At 45.7% G+C, this 17,294-nt stretch overlaps 1 protein-coding gene across 4 annotated transcripts in view; it reads right to left on the reverse strand.

The window, feature by feature from the left end:
- Positions 1 to 10,768: 10,768 nt before the first annotated feature.
- The window catches only part of RBM39 (RNA binding motif protein 39), a 33,029-nt gene continuing 26,503 nt past the window's right edge, over positions 10,769 to 17,294 (reverse strand). For 2 of the 4 annotated variants that reach the window (XM_064167918.1, XM_064167917.1), the window contains exons 13-17: positions 16,576 to 16,608; positions 15,339 to 15,414; positions 15,080 to 15,185; positions 11,862 to 11,940; positions 10,769 to 11,765 (exon numbers count right to left, since the gene is read on the reverse strand). In XM_064167918.1, the coding sequence (XP_064023988.1) occupies positions 11,665 to 11,765; positions 11,862 to 11,940; positions 15,080 to 15,185; positions 15,339 to 15,414; positions 16,576 to 16,608 (395 nt within the window). In that variant the 3' untranslated portion in view covers positions 10,769 to 11,664. Of the gene's footprint in view, positions 11,766 to 11,861; positions 11,941 to 15,079; positions 15,186 to 15,338; positions 15,415 to 16,575; positions 16,609 to 17,294 lie in introns of those variants that run through there. The other 2 variants (XR_010307718.1, XR_010307719.1) reach the window with 1 other exon arrangement.

The following is a 17,294-nucleotide window of genomic DNA, read 5'->3' on the forward strand; positions in this document are numbered from 1 at the left end:
TGGCTTTCCTCAGCTATTGTCACCTGTCATACATTCCTGGCTCCTCCCTGCCTCTGCCTGTGAAGGATCTCTTACCCAGCCCCCTTCCCTCCTAGCTGCACCTTCTATTTCTGGGCAGCCTCCTGCCCTGCCACAGCTGGGCCACAACTACACACAGCCAAAACCACTGGAAGCCAGGTTGCCACCACATCCCATCTCAGAACACTGGCAGCATCTCTTGAGCACATTTCCACCCACCTGGGTGGAATCCATGCTCCACATCTTTGTCAAATACAGCTTCCACCTAAGCTGGTAAAAAGTTGTTCATTGTAAGGGTGCTAGAGTCCTGGTCCAGGCTGCCCAGGGAGGCCATGGAATCACAGAATCACAGTGTGGCAGAGCTTGGAGATATAAAGTCCAACCCTGCCCTACCAAGGTCACCTACAGAAGGTCAGACAGGAACATGTCCAGGCAGGTCTTGAGTGTTTCCAGAGATGGAGACTCCACAGCCTCTCTGGGCAGCCTGCTCCAGTGCTCCATCCTTACGTTTAGATGGAACTTCTGATGTTCAAGTTTGTGCCTTTTATTCCAGTCCTGTCACTGGGCACCACTGAAAAAAGCCTGGGCTGATCCTGATACCCAACCTGAGTATTGATCAGCATTGATGAGATCCCCTTCATGCTACTCTTTTCCAGACTAAACAGTCCCAATTCTCTCAGCCTTGCCTCATCGGTGATGTTCAAGTCCCCCAGCCTTTTGCTGTATCCTCTTCATAAGTCCCTGTCCTTGAGCTGGGGAGCCCAGAACTGGACACAACGCTCCAGACATGGCCTCATCCAGGGCAGAGAGGAGGAAGAGGAGACCCTCCCTTGACTTGTTGGCCACATTCCTCTTGATGCACCTTCTTGGCCAAAAGAGCACATTGCTGGCCCATGGTCATCCTGTTATCCACCAGCACTTCCAGCTGTTTGATGAAGACATTCAATAGAGCTAGACCTAGTACTAACACATGGCAGACACCACTAGTCACAGGCCTCCAACTAGACATATGCCCCACTGACCACAGCAGTTCTCTGAGCCCTCTCCTTCAACCAGTTCCCAATCCAACTCACCATCCAATCACCCAATCTGCGCTTCATCATGGCATAAATACCAGGCCTAAACTTGTATTCATGCAAGTTAAGGCTTTAATAGAGTTGCAGGAATCAAGCAATGCACAGGCCTGGGTGCACAGGGAGGCTCTGCTCTGCCCTAACACACACCTTTTGTTTTCAGTGTTCTCTTTTTATATCCTATTCTATTACAGATTCGTCACTAATTCTAAGAACAGGTTGGGTTTTCCTTATCAGTTCTAAGAATGGGAGGTGTCTCTTCCACGCATGTCTCTTTTTACTCGGTGGTCCCTCTGGTGGTCTTCAGGGATGAAGTAAAGGGTCTTCAGTGAGGAAGTAAGGGATCTTCCTCAAGTGTCCACTCCGTGAACTCCAAACTAGTCCTCTGTTTGCTCATGCCAAAGGCTGTCTCTTCCACCTGCCTCACTCCTCCACCAAGCTTTCTAGCTTCTAATTATTTATTGCTGTTATCTTAAGCCAAGTGTATGCTTTTGTGATGGTTGTGCAAGGAGGAGTGCAGCTCCATTCAAACCCCCCCTTCCTCCCTGTCTGTGGCCTCTTGCCACGAATTGATTGGATCACATATATATTTCTCACAATCCCCCATTTGCTTTTGGATCAGATTGATTCGTGTCTTAGTTTCAAATCGGGCAATTACTTGCTCTAGAGAGTTTAACTCTCTATCTTTTATCCTTTCTTTTGTCACCTCAATAATCATTATAGGTTGGGGTTTGGTTCTCTCTTCTGGGTTATCGGGTACAATGGTCACTTGCATCCCTTGCACAGCCATCGTGATCAGTCTTACAAAACATGGAATGAGACAAGGTACAATTAATACCACAATCAACACTCTCCCTCCCACCAAAGCCAGTTTAGTAAACCAATCACTTACTCCCAAGTTATTCCACCAGTTCCCTAAGTTTACCCCATTCCAGGTTTGTACCGGAACGTGAGCAATTTTCTTCATCTCTTTTCCCAGTTGGTTAACAGCATTTTCTTCATCGTCTATTCCCAGGCAGCAGTTGGTTAGGTTGAATTTCCCCCCCCCCCCCCCCCCCCCCCCCCCCCATGAACTAGTAAATAGTCTAATGCTAATCTATTTTGATATATAGCACTTCTCATTTGAGTATTTTGCTTCGCTACCAGGTTCAAGGCATCTCCAGTTTTGTTTACAATTAGTTCTACTACTGCTTGCAGTCTAATTATCCTATTAAGCATATATATTGGGGTTTTATAACCCCAAGATCCATCTTATGCCCATGTTGCAGGATAATAATAGGCAATGATTCTTTCGGGAGGCCACTCCTTGTCTTTCCAATTTCCTACTTGGAGGTCCCTTCTGGCCCTTCTTAACTCATCAGTCTCAGTATACAGCTGTACATCTAATCTTTCTCCCTTGGAGATAGGTAACAGGAAGAAGCTGGGTCTAATTGTTCCCAATACACATGATCCTACCCATTTTTTTGGTAGGTGAGCATATGCTACTCTCCCACATATCCAATAATATCCACTTGGGGCTGGCCACCCATTTATGATTGTGCTACCATTAGTCCAGTTTCTCAATTGGAATGGCATTCCCAGAGGAGTGCCCCATCTTTCCCATGAATTTTTAGTTTCATTCCACTCATAACCGCCTTCACATTCCAAATTCCCTACAAATTGACCCTTACCCAGTCACTGCCAGCAACTCCTTCCAATTATACTGGTTTGTAGGACCCACTGCTGCTTTCTGTTACCTCTCTCCACTTTCCAGGTGCTAGGATCAGAGATGTTCGCTTCCATTGATTCCCAGGGCCATCAATCTCCTTGACTGGTACCTCCACAGACAGAACAATTGGTTACAGTCAAAGATTTTGCAATATTCTCAGCCAAATTTACAAAAAGATTTTTAGCAGCTGTTGGAATTTCATACTGAACTCCTGATTCCATCTCATGATAAAATGAATGAAATACCAAATGTTGTGATTTCCCTTCTCTACCCATTTGTAGGACTTTTACATCAAGCATCACCCCTGGGTCTGACCCCTTTCCTGCAATTCTGACTCCATATCTCGTGGACTTTGCTTTTTCCCATTTTTCTGTGTCATAGATTGTTACATTCACTGGATTACAGGTTTCAGCAGTGCAATTTGCTGATGGGATTACCCTTTTTACTCCTGCTCTCAGACCTACACACGAATTTGGTCCCTTCTTCCAGGTGGACCAACACACACAGTTCCACCCTGTCTCCCCACAATAGTACTGGGCTCTTTCCTGAGCTGACACCCAAGGTGCTTCCACTACATGTACAGGTGAATTTTGATACTGGCGCCATTGGCCAGGATCCTCTGGGCAAATCTATTTTTCTTGCCCACTATAACAACGCCTCCACCCCATATTCCCACAAGTTGAAGCACCATCATTGTCGATAGCCTGGCAAGCATCAAAGGTTACCCACAGGGGCTGACTGCAGTTGGTGGTCATTTGGCTTCTTCCTAACAATTTCCCTTTCCCATCATTTGCCCTTATTTCTACCCACCATAGATAGGGAACTTCCTTTGGATCATAACAAGTGATTGTTCCCTTCTCATTACATCTGGCATATTCTGTTTGGTTGTGATAACAGGGATCTAACTTCTGACCTTTACACTCATAACTTGTATGCTATACCAATGTTTGAGACACGATTTTTCCCCTCCGAGTCGCAGTGATGCAGTCACTGCAATTCTGGGCTTAGCCCAGATATGCACAGCAGAGGTCCGGTCAGGGCCATGTTACTCGGCAGTCACAGTCCAGAGGGGTTGCAGCCCTCGGCAGACCTTCTTCAACTGCAGCACTGGTTCCCACTCCAGTCTTGCCCTCTTTTGATTTCCTTGGGTGCCTCTCACTGCCCTTTTGCTTTTCTTGAAATACGTGTCTCAAATGAAAATAAAATCTTAAACCAAACAACAAAACCAACCAAACAACACAAAAAAAAAAAACCCCTAACAAAACAAAATCCTCCAATTTTTCCCCACTAAACAATCCCTCCTGTTTTTAACAATTTCAGCACCTTTTGTCAGTTTTGAGTATTGGTTCTGAAGTCCCAATTAGTCCCCTAGGAGTGATAAGTGTTTAGAAATTCCACCAGTGCTTATCTTATTTCCTCCTTAGTGTCACTTTTGTTTCTCCTGGGTCTGAAGTCACTTGCCACTCCTGGACAGGTCCTTTCACTCGTGAGGTGTGTGTCCATCCTTCTTCTGCTGTTCTGATGGCCATTTCTGTGGTGAGCAACACAAGAAAAGGGCCTTCTCACATAAGTAACAAAGTTTGGTTTTTTTTTTTTCCAAGTCTTTATCTGTACCTTATCACCAGGTTTAATTTTATGGATTGCAAACCTCAGAGGTGGAGTTTGATCTAGCATTGCCCTATTTCTGGATGTTCTCATCATTCGTTCAACTTTCCCTGAACTCTGGGGGTGCCATGGAGTGTGATATTCCCATGAAATACCTAAGATTTCTGATAGTTCCCTAATCATTTTTGAAGTGAAATGTGTCCCTTGCTCTGAATCAATGTGCTCCACTACTCCATACCTTGGTATTATATTTTCCAATAATACCTTTACCACCATATGTGCAGTTGCTCTGCTCACTGGGTAAGCTTCCACCCATTGGGTTAGGTGGTCTACTATAACTAATAAATATTTTACCCTTCCTGCTTTAGGTAATTCTGCAAGATCTCTCTGCACTCGTTCCAGTGCTTGAGATGCTGTTTTTCTCCCTCCGTGAGCTTCTTGCTTAAATACTGCCTTGTTTGCCCTTTTACAGATCAGACATCCCTGTGTGATCTGGTTTGCTATATCATATATCCCTACACACCCAGGCTGTTTCAGGAACTGCTCTCCTCATGCTTTGGTTCCCCAGTGGGGCTAATTATGCAGTCTCTGAAGAATTTGTCGGCTGCATGCCTTGGGCAGAATCTCCCTCCCGTCTGGGAGCTTCCACTTCCCATCTTTAGACTCCGCTCCCATCTTCTTGATCTTATCCTCCTCTTCCCCTGAAAAGTTTTTCCCCATAAATGTGTTAATTTCCTGTTCTTGGTGAAGTGTATGTGTCTCACAAGGGCTGCCTTCACCTTGAACTGCAGCCTTTTGGGCCTCTATATCAGCCCTGTTGTTTCCCCGAACTCGTAAATCAAATCCTTGCTGGTGACCTCTTATATGTACTACAGCAACCTCCTTTGGTCCCCTTAATTCCTTTAACATCAGGGTTATCAATTCCTGATAGATCAATCCTTTCCCTTGGGTATTTATGAGTCCTCTTTCTTCCCATATTTCCCCAAATGTATGCACCACTCCATAGGCATATTTAGAGTCTGTGTAGATGGTTCCTGTTTTGTCCTTTAATAACTTAAGAGCCCTGTAAAGGGCATACAACTCACAGGTCTGAGCTGACCATGACAGATTTAGGGACCCTGATTCCACTGGCTCTAACTCCCCATTAATTATCGCATCTCCTGATTTCTGTTTCCCTTCTATAACTCCAGAGGATCCATCCACAAACATTTTTCCCCCTTTATCTAATTCATTCTCCTGAAGGTCTGGTCTGACCTTTGTCTGAGTTTCTATAACCCTTATACTGTCATGTTCCAAATTGTCTGGGGGTTTCCCGTGTGAGCATTGAGGAGGATTCTGGGCAGCTGTTATCTTTCATTCCAACTTCAGAGAGTCAATGAGTATGGCTTCATATTTCAGTATTCGGCTGTCCGTGAGCCATCTCTCTGCTCTCTGCTGTAACCCTCCCCTCACACTGTGAGGGCTGTAAACTGTCAGTTGAGCATGTAGGGTTATTCTTCTTGCTTCCTCAATTAATAAAGCTGTGGGCACCAAGGCTTGAAGGCAAGCTGGCCATCCTCTTCTTACCAGGTCAAATCATTGTGAACAATATGCCACTGGTTTCTTGCTCCCTGCCCAATCTTGAGCCAGTTCCCCATAAGCTGTTTGGTTTGAAATAATTACAAACAAATAAAAAGGCCTCTTCAAGTCTGGTAAGCTCAAAACGGGGGCTTGCAATAAAATATTTTTAAGGTCACTCAACCTCTGCTCATCTTCTTGAGTCCACCTGGGACATTCATGGGTGAGTTTTTCATATAGAAATTTACCCTTTCACCATATCCTTCTGCCCATTGTCTACAATATCTAAGGCGTCTCAATAACTGTCTGGCTTCCTTCTTACTTTCTGGAGTCTTCATCCCCAAGATCCCAGATATTCTTTCAGGGTTTGTTTCTTTTCCCCTTTGCGCAACCAATGTCCTAAATACTTTACTTCTTGTTCCAAAAATTGTAGCTTCTGTTTTGATACCTTAAGTCCTTGTGCTCCAAAAAAAAAATTTAGAGTCTGTATGGTGGCTTCTGGGACTGCCTCTTCAGTTTTTCCTGCTATTAATAAGTCATCCACATACTGCAACAATTTTGTCCCCTCTGCAAACACCAGCTGCTCTAATAGCTTCTCCAGTGTTTGACCAAATAAGCTGGGGGACTCTGTAAATCCCTGAGGTAATACCATCCACCTTAACTGCTGTCTTCTCCCTGTCTCTGGATCTTCCCATTCAAAAGCAAAGTGATCTCTTGATTCCTCCTTTAGTGAGCAAACGCAGACAACATCCTTCAGGTCTATTACACTGTACCACTGAAATTCTGGAGGTAGATTGTTTCTTTGTAGGTTATGCTCTGCCTCCAGTAATAATAACAAATCATTTAGACAAATTTTATCTTCTGCTTCCATTTCTACTTCCTATAAAACAGATACTTTAAATGGTTCTCCTTTAGCTCCCATGACCATTGTGTGATTCTTCCCTTTTTGTACCCCTGGTGGGAGGGTTTTTTTAAAATGGCGGTTTTCTCAGCTCCTGTGTCCACTAAAATTCCACTTCCTCCTTATGGGGACCTATTAATAAATTACCCAGGGCTCAGTAGATGGTGAGGTCCCCGAAAGATACAGCCCCTGACTCCCCTAGTCTTCCTTGAATTTCTCATCCTGTGTCCTTTTGCGGCACTGTTGCTGGATATGTCCCTTCTTGTTGCAACAACACACAGGAGGTTCCCTTTCTCTTGCACTCTGATTCTCCAGATGCCCCTTGGGCCCTGTCCCTTTTTAGTTGTAGCTTGTACTTTCTGACTCTCCCTTGTAGTATTCCTCGTTCTAGTAGCTGGGGGTTGATCATCTTGCAGAGGAGAGGGGAGGGGCTGAGGCAGCGGCAGCAGCAAGGCTGAAGCGGCGGCAGCGGCGAGGGTGGGGGAGGAAGCTAGAGCGGCAGCAGTAGCAAGGGGGGGCTGAGGCAGCAGCGGCGGCGAGGGGGAGAGCGGGGGCTGAGGCAGGCAGTACGTTATCTAAGGGCTCCCATTCCTCCCTTTTCTCCCTCCCTCCTCCTTCTGCTGTTAGAGCATACAGTGCTGTAACTTTTCTTTCAGCTGAGTTTCCAGAGCCCAGCAGATTCACCCTTCTCCGGGCTTAGCATTTTTTTGTTGCCCACATATTCTACTAGGGCTTGACAAACCCAGTCCTCAAAAGACCCAAACATAGGCCAATACACATGTGGCCGTGTTGCTTCCTTTGGCCATATTCTCATACAATAATGGACTAATTTCATTTTTGCTTTCCCTTTCTGGGGCCCCTATCATTCCAATATTCAATCATTAATCCCAACGGGCTTTCTGGGGGAATATCTGGTAACTTCGTTTCGCTCCCTTTGTTAGGGTCTCGGGTCCTCGACTTAGTTTGACCCATCTTTCCTGACTGCCTAACGAGTGTCTTGCAGGGGGTTAAATGACCCTCCTTTAACCCACCCATGAGTCCTATAGGAATCGCTTCGGTCCTTCACCGGCCAACTCCCTGGAACCACGGTTATCAGACCTCCGCACTCAATTCGGAGTCAGACTCCGTCTCAAACATACTCTTTCACACCAGGCAATCGAATCCCACCCAACCGAACGGCTTCCACAATACTCACGACTCTGTCGCCTTCTCTCGGGTCTGTGTGCACAGAATTAAGGTCTATAAACGGCTGCAGCCTCATCAGGGAGCTCAAAAAAATGTATTGGTTGATTCCGGCTGGGTTCAGGGTACCACCAGCCCCGACCGGCCCTCCCCAGCAGCCACCAAGAGGTGGGGTCGCCCCTGCCTAGGTGAACCTCCAGGGTCTGGTGATATCCTGGACGAGCCCCCAAGTTGGCATAAATACCAGGCCTAAACTTGCATTCATGCAAGTTAAGGCTTTAATAGAGTTGCAGGAATCAAGCAATGCACAGGCCTGGGTGCACAGGGAGGCTCTGCTCTGCCCTAACGCACACCTTTTGTTTTCAGTGTTCTCTTTTTATATCCTATTCTATTACAGATTCATCACTAATTCTAAGAACAGGTTGGGTTTTCCTTATCAGTTCTAAGAATGGGAGGTGTCTCTTCCACGCATGTCTCTTTTTACTCGGTGGTCCCTCTGGTGGTCTTCAGGGATGAAGGGGTCTTCCTCAAGTGTCCGCTCCGTGAACTCCAAACTAGTCCTCTGTTTGCTCATGCCAAAGGCTGTCTCTTCCACCTGCCTCACTCCTCCACCAAGCTTTCTAGTTTCTAATTATTTATTGCTGTTATCTTAAGCCAAGTGTATGCTTTTGTGATGGCTGTGCAAGGAGGAGTGCAGCTCCATTCAAACCCCCCCTTCCTCCCTGTCTGTGGCCTCTTGCCACGAATTGATCGGATCAAATACATATTTCTCACAATCAGCTTGGCTGTGAGTATGCCACAACAGACACTGCTGAAACCCTTGCTCAAATCGAGGTAGACCACATCCACTGCTCTTCTCTTGTCCGTCCAGTAGGTCATCACAAAAGGCTATAGAACTGGCCAAGCATGACTTCCCCTTGGCGAATCCATGCTGGCTGGTTGTGATAAGCCTCATTTCCTCAACGTGCTTTGAGATGGCAGCAAGAACAAGCTTTTCAACCACCTTTCCAGGGATGGTAATTTGGTGGACCAGTCTATGGTTACTCAGGTGCTCCTTCTTGCCCCTTTTGAAGCCAGGAGTGACACTGGCCTTCCTTCAGTCCTCAGGCACCTCTCCTGTTCTCCAGGACCTTTCAGAGATGGTGGTGTAGCAGACTCCAGGCAGCTCCCTCATCACTTGCAGTTGCATCCCATCAGGGCCCACAGATCTGTGGATGTCTAGTTAGCTTAACTGATCTCTCACCCAACTGAGGCAAAGTTGACCTTCCTCCTGACTTCCTCTGTGCTTTAAAGGTCTGGGACTCCCAAGAGCTGCCCGTAGTAAAGATTGAAGCAAAGGCAGCATTCAGTGACTGCTTTCTGTATCCTCACCAGGGCACCCAGCTCATGCAGCAACGGGTCCCCATTTCCTCTGGTCTTCCTTTCACCTCCAGCATACTTCAGGGAGCCTTTCTTGTTGTCTTTGATCTCCCTTGCAAGGTTTAGTCCTAAGGAGGCCTGAGCCTTCCTCACTGCATCCCAGCATCCTCTGATTAAGTCTTAGTCTTGCAAGCCCAGTGGCCAGCCCCTTCTCCCACGTGCTGTTTGCTTTGACACTTAAGTTTATTCAGCAGCTCCCTGCTCACTCAGCTCACCCCCACAGGTCTTCTAGCTCTCTTGAATTCTTTATCTTCAGCATCTTGAGCTTGGAGGAAACATCACCCAAGTCTTGACCAGCTCACTTGAGCCCTACCATCTGGAGCCCTATCCCACAGGACTTCTCCAAGCAGTTCCTTGAAACAGCTGAAGTTAGCCTTTAGGAAGTCCTGCTTGTGGCTGTGCCTACTGCATATGCCACCATCACAAGGTCACTACAGCCAAGGCTGCCCCCTACCTCACCCAGTTCCTCCTTGTCAGTACAAGGTCCAGCTGTACTCTTGTTAACTCTTCCATCAGCTGGTCAAGTTGTCCTCCAATGCTCTGGAGGCACTTCCTCAACTCCAGGTACCTGTGCAGTTTCCCCAGCAACTGTCAGGGCAATTGAAATCCCCCATGACAGCCAGAGCTTAACTATACAGCTACTCCTAGGTGCCTGTGGAAGACCTCATCAGCTTCCTCATCCTGAGCAGGTGGCTGGTGTCTCCCGTTAGTCTGCTCCTTAATCATTACCCACAAGCTTTCAACTCACTCTTTGTACCTCTCCAGGGAGAGCTCCTTCTGTGGAGAGATTCCAAACCTGCCCAGATACTGCAATCCTGGGCAACCTGCTATGAGTGACTGCAAGAGGGGAGCTGGATTAGATCTCCAGAGGTCCTTTCTAACACATTTCTAACGTACTGGAATTCAGTGACTAGCCAGTGGTTACAAGTGACAGGTAAGTGGGAAAGGGGTACTAAGAGGGCCAACATCTTGGGCAAGCTTCCCTACAAAAAGAGACTAAAGGCCAACAGAAACGACTGCCCCATGCCCACAATTCACAACCATTTGTGAAAGGTGGAGGTAAACAGGGCAGAACCTCTGGAACAAATCTGCACCAGGCCTGAAAAAAGAGCCACCTCCTGCCTCTGCAGACAGAAAAGCCCATAGCTCTGAACCACTGTGCACAAACAGTTCCTAACAGCAGGAACTGGCTCTGTGCTTTCTCCTGGAGGAGCAGCATTCCCACTGCTGCACTGCACCCACGGCCTGCCCTCAGCATGCACTGCTTGCGTCACACTAGGAGAGTGGAGAAAAAGCTTCACAAAGGCCTTTTTAAGAGAGTTTTATTTGAGTGGTTCTTACAAAGATTGCTGCAATATGAAAGTCTTCAATAGAAATATCAAGCTTCTTGTCAAACACACCGAAGTAACCCAAAAATATATTTCAGAGCTCACAGAGCTTAAAAAGAGCAAAGATTATATGCAACCAGAACAAAACACGTTTCTGTATTTCCTACCCACGTGAACTGCTGAAATCCTTCAGTTGTGCCACACTGCATACATAAGAACTCCCCTGGAAATGCAGAGATGGTTTTGTTTGGAATCTTAGACACACCTCACACAGTATTTACAAAGAAACTTTTACAGATACATTAATCAAAAGTTACCATCAAGAAATAACCCCCTTTGATCCTTCTATTTTTACCAATTATTCAGCACAAAGCAAGCTGAGTGACTCCCTAGAGTCAGCTTTCAGTAGCCTTTGAACTTTCCACTTATACAAAACACTAAATATGTCCCTTCCGAGTCTATCTCTGATAGGAACCTTGAGCAGATCATCTACATTTAGTGAAATGCAAAATGTCATCGCTGCAGTAAAAGAAAGGCTCGTTAAACATTAAAAATGTCATCATGTCCCATCTGCCTTTTACAGAGAACTTGGGTTTTTTGTGAACTATTTCTCAGTTCCTACAGATCACCTCAGTAAATGTACAAGAATTACAAGGCAGAACAAGAAGTCAACAGCTTTGTATACAGTGGAAATGCTAGTCAGGGAGAATGAACACACTGCAGTTCTGCTTACTTCAGTTTATTTTTAAAGATAGCAGGAAGTGTACACAAAATGACATTAAATCCTTTCCTTTAGTTTTATCTAAATAAAAGATAAGGTAACTCAATCTTCCTCCAAAAAATAACTATGTACAAAACTGCCTAAATCCATCTTCATCGTCGGACAGGAACCAGTAGTTGGGTTGCAGTCATAGAGTCTGGGAAAAGGCTGTGGTACGTTGGAAGAGGTACATATGCTGCTGTAATCATTTTACCTGAACAGAAGAGCAAAAACAATTTTAACAGCAAGAGGATTTGCCCACTTCTGTACCTAATAAGTAGATGCAGCTCTGGCCAGGAAGTACACTCACCTGCAAACCACCGCCCATGCAGTGCATTCACGGCTGCGACAGCAGCAGCAATGGAAGGACATTTGACATACACATTGCCCTGCAATACACAAAGGTCACATCTGTGAGTAGCTCGGGAACATCCCACAGCACCACCATGAAGACTCCCCTGGTGTGGCTGTGACAGAGGCCACATTCCTACTGGGATCAACCAACAGTGCAGACTGAGCACAAGCACATGGAGCAATGGGCAGGATGTGACTGGTGGTGTCTCACCAGACTAACCTAGCATGGAGCTTCTCCAAACAGGGACTGGTAAAACACCAGAAGCAAAAGCCTGATCTGAAATCAACAATAACAGATTGCTCACTTGCACTGATCACCTTTCCAAGGGAGGATCCAACGGCTCCTGATTACAGATCCCTCACAAAAAAAAACCAAAAAAAAAACCCACGAGGAGTGTGACTGCCTCTGCTGCTGCAGGTTAGCCATCAACATCTGCCAAATCACCAACCACAGATGCCTGGCTAGACATCAAGTCCAGTCTGTTTTTCAGAGGGGTTAAGCATTGCCTGGGCAGGAAGGACATCCAGTGCTTGGAGAACAACTATTCAAGTTCTCCTATGTGAATCTCAGCATCTGTCTTTACTTGAGCAAGGACTGAGATGAAAAGAAAAAGTCCATCACAGCAGTGCAAGCTGGGCCTATGAAGATAACTACCGTGAGGGACAGACTGAGTTTTAACTGTGACAGAGACACCTGACAGTTCCCATTTGCAAATGGAGCACTAAGCCTGCCTGGTCATCAGGAGAGAGTTCTTCACAATGAGGGTGGTACTGAAACAGGCCGCCCAGGGATGTGATTGAGGCCCTATCTCTGGAGACATTCAAGATCATACCTGATGCGGCCCTAGGCAGCCTTATCTAGTTGGAGGTGTCCCTGAAGGGGATGACCTTTGAGGGTCCTTTCCAATCCAATGTAATCTGCAAGTCTAATCTGGAGCACTGTAATGTTGACATTCAACAATTGCAAGACTTGCATATGCCCACAGTCTGCACCAACTCTGCCACTGCAATCCAACTCATTCCTTTTTGGAGGGGAAATGTGAGCCCAGGGGGTGATATTTAAGGCAGTAAGCAATCAGCAGACAGTTCTGTTCTCAGCCTCCTTCTGCTCAACCTTGACATGAGGCACAGTAACATGAAGCTTTAGTCCTCCCCAGTGCACCACCATGCAGTACACAAGGCCAGGTGTGTAGCTGAGACTGCAATCTTCTCACCCACACTATACCACACCTATATAGGCTGGCTGCTGAAAGCCTTCAGCCTGGGAAGTCTGGGAAAGAACTCTAAAAAGATGGGACCTCAAATCACTTCAAAAAGAAAACATGACCAGAATTTAAGCCTGGAAAACAGACAGCACAGAGGAAACCTGCATTCAAACACCGTGCTTTTAGGTACCAGTGGATACTTGTGTTTGTGCTGTGAGCAAAGGGACTCCCAGTGGTGCACAGTTCACTCAGCACACAGCAGCTGCAACTTTTGTTTTAAATCCACTTGCTAACATGAGCCAGGTTTGCAGCTCTAGGTGCTCAGAACCTAAGTGAGGTATGCTGAGGGCTGTTGTGGTTTTGGGTGATGCTCTGGAAGGAATTGTGTTGGGTTTTTGTTCCTAACTGTCAAAGGACCCGCTCTTTTCTCAGACAGTAACAGACTAATCTAAGCATGGGAGAGGCTTGCACCTCACCTCAGCCCAGTGGAATCAACAGAACACTGAGCCTGAAGTTTAGAACACGCTGGGAAAGATTTGATGCTGCTTTATGAGGCTGTGGCTCACCTCTCATCTGCTCTCTCAGTAAACCAGACAAAAGGACTGAGGGACACAAGTCACTCAAGGACAGCAAGTGTCAAGTGCATTACCGGGGCAGAACAATCCCATGGACAACAGTGTAGATTTCAGCCCACAACAACAGAGTGGAAGATGACAGAATGCTTCCTTCCAGAGGCAGAAATTGTTAGACTGTTAGAACATTTGAAAACTGTACTTCCGTTTGGGCAGGAAATTCCATATAAAAGAGGTTCCAAAAAGCCCAAATTTTTACAGACCTTCTGCAGTTTGCACTCTAATTGCTGAAATACAGGGGCAAGAAAACAAGTGTAAACAGAAGTGAATACAGAAAATAATCATTAGCTTTCTTAAGATGCAGGCTGAGTCTCTCAAAGTCTGCATCAGTAGCCCTTGTTCGTCTCCTCCCTGTTACAACTTCAGGGGCTCCTACTGCCCACTTCAAGACTTAAAACATCACCTGTTAAGTACAACCATTTATAGGTTCACATGAACTGCACAGCTGGGAAAATGAAGAGGGGTGGTTTTAACTGAAAGAAGAGAGGTTTAATCAGATGCAAGAAGCTCTTCACTGTGAGAGTGGCAAAGTGCTGGTACAAGTTGCCCAGATAGGCCTGGATGTTAGGAGGAAGTTCTTCAGAGAGTGATTTGCCATTGGAATGGGCTGCCCAGGAAGGTGGTGGAGTCACCATCCCTGGAGGTGTTCAAGAAAAGACTGGATGGGGCACTTGGTGCCATGGTCTGGTTGACTGGATAGGGCTGGGTGATAGGTTGGACTGGATGGAGGTCTCTTCCAACCTGCTTGATTCTATGAAATTCTATGAGAAACAGTGGGTACCCCAGCCCTGTAAGTGTTCACAGTCACACTGGATGAGGCCTTCAGTAATCTGGTCTGGTGGAAGGTGTCCCAGCCTATGGTGGGGGGGGTTGGAACGGGGTGATCTTTAGAGTTCCTTCCAAGCCAAACCGTTCTGCAGTTCAACATCTCAGGCCTGTGGGACACCTGTGCCCTTTGTGCTAAAGCCACTATTTCCTAGCAACAGAAGAAACCCCTGGCCTTGGGTAAACACACAGCTTAAGAGAGAAGGTTAATGCCAGTATTGGAGAGGTCATTACTCTTCAGTGTGCGTTTCCACAGTAAATTCAGCTGTCTGCTCTTGGGGAGTGACACTGCAGCACCAGGAAACTGTTCACCTGCCTGCATTTGAGCTACACAGCAACTCAAACCAGGAAGGAACCTCAACACTGCAAAAGCTGTACAACAGCTTCAAGAAAGTTAATTTGGTTAGGGAGGAAGACCACATCACAGTATTTGTAATGCTCCCTCTAGCATTGCAAAGCCACAAGTCTCCTCAAAGCTGTTGCTTCAATGATCTCCTTGGAATCAAGCATACCTGAGCCGAGTTTTTGTCTACATAGATGTGGATAACTCCTCCATGTTTGTTACATTCCTCAATCACATCATCTTTAATTTCTGTATCCCAGCCAGCTTCTTCTTCACTGTAGGAGGTGGAAGAACAGGACAGGCCATTATCACTTGTACAAAATCCACCCTGAAACCCACCAAAAACCCCTCTGTGACATCTGACTACCTCCTCAGACATTAAAGTCATCTACAAATGCCACAGAGACAGACACTGAGAAATCACTTACGTTTGAGGATTAAACATGTTGGAAAGCTGGAAGCACTGTGTTACAAGTGGTTGTACAGAAGCAGCTGCAGCCAGGACTGTGGGAATGGGAGGGAAAAAAACACAACAAACCAATGACCCCAAATCTAACAACCAGCTACACACAGCTCCGGTTTCAATGAGTATCTCCTATCTATTCTTTGCAATCCCAACATCCATCAACAGTTCTACATAAACAGAAAAGGCAGGAAAGCACAACACCTAATCAGATACCATCTGTGCCCAGAAATATTAAACTGACCCATACAGAAAACAGTGCAGCTGAACTACAGCCAATGCTGAGAATGTAACCCTGAATATAGTCTCTGGCAGGTTTTCAAGGTAAACATGGAAATGCAGATGTCTGCATTTCCACATGCATCTACAAAGCCTGCCTGAGTGGCATGCCAGCATCACCTTTCGTGTTTTCTCTCCTCAGGGAAGCTGAGCAGCAGCTCAGGAGAGCATGGCACCACCCCATCTGATCTCACAAGAGGTGACAGACATACTATGAGAATGCTCAAAATGCTTTTAAAGCATACTGAATTGTCCTTCCAAAAAAAGTCTGTTGCCCCTTGTAAATGAGCAGTTTGACAACTAAAGCATCGAATACTTTGTGGAACAGACCTATGTCCCTTCCCATTAACTGTGAATTTACTACTTGTCATTGTTGCTCATCTTCACAGTACATGGTATTACAGAGAACTACCTGGCTACAGGCTGCAACTTCGTGTTCATTTAGCTAAAGTAACTGCCACCCACTCTCCTCCCAGTGCAGACAATTAAGGGTTGCACAGTCACAGTAAGGTGATGACTACTCTAGGGAGAGGAACCCCAAAGTTCCAAATAACCCCTATAGTCCCTACCTCTAAGACAGGAACCCCCCACACACACACACCCCTAAATCCACAAACACAACCCCACCCATTTTCCAGGACTAACATGTCTGTGAAACACTCCCAACACTAGAGAAATGCTATGAAGAAAAGGAAATGATCTGTGAGGTCTCTTCCAACCTTGGTGATACTGTGATACTGTGTGATACTGTGAAATGTTTAACATATGTTCTGTTATTTTCAGTGGATTAATACACAGAACAACTCCTACAGACACTAATACTATTTCTCAGGCTGTTGGCAAATTCTACCCCAGAAGCATTTCACTTACAGACATCTGCAAGGAAACCTACTAGTGGCAAGTTTCATCAAAAGTTAGTTTACCTTCATTCTGCTGAGACAGTCTTGTCTGCAAATCTGAAGAAAAATATACAGAGGTTAATGAGCATTCTTGCTAGCGTTACTGTACTGTTACCTGCCAGACAGGTTGTTTAGCTTGCGTTTTTGTGGTTAAGACAAATACCCTGACCCACTCTCACTGTTCCCCTCTAGTTTCACTCACATCAGCTTCTCAATTGAAATACTCAGTACTCCACATCTACAGAGGGAAGCATCTTTCAAAGGAGAACAACACCTTAAAAGGAAAGACATCACCATGTCCTTTAACTCAATGTGTTGTTTCCACCCTGCCTTTGCTGTGCTTACTTTGCAAGACATATTTTGTTCCACAAGAAAATAACACCAGCAATTCTCACAGGCATTAGTAGTTTGGCATCTTTACTAACAGGAAGCATTTCAGCAGTTACATAAATATGACACTCTGAAGGCAGCTACCAAATTTCAAGTAGAATAAGGTGGTATTTCACATAAATACTAAAATGGCACAAGTTACTTTGTTATTGTTCAGATTCTAAACATTTTCAAATGCTACAAACACTCAATTTGCCAAGAAAATGCCAGTGACTTAACAACACTTAGCTGTCCCAATGTGGAGCAACGGGAACAAACACAGACCTTCCAACCATTTCCCAGTTTATGACTCCAATACTTGACATCTTCAGACCAAGAGATAGCTTCAGAATGCAGGAAGTAAGTGTATCTCT

The sequence above is a fragment of the Pogoniulus pusillus genome, chromosome 29 (genome assembly GCF_015220805.1).
Source record: "Pogoniulus pusillus isolate bPogPus1 chromosome 29, bPogPus1.pri, whole genome shotgun sequence".
Classification (NCBI taxonomy): Eukaryota; Metazoa; Chordata; class Aves; order Piciformes; family Lybiidae; genus Pogoniulus; species Pogoniulus pusillus.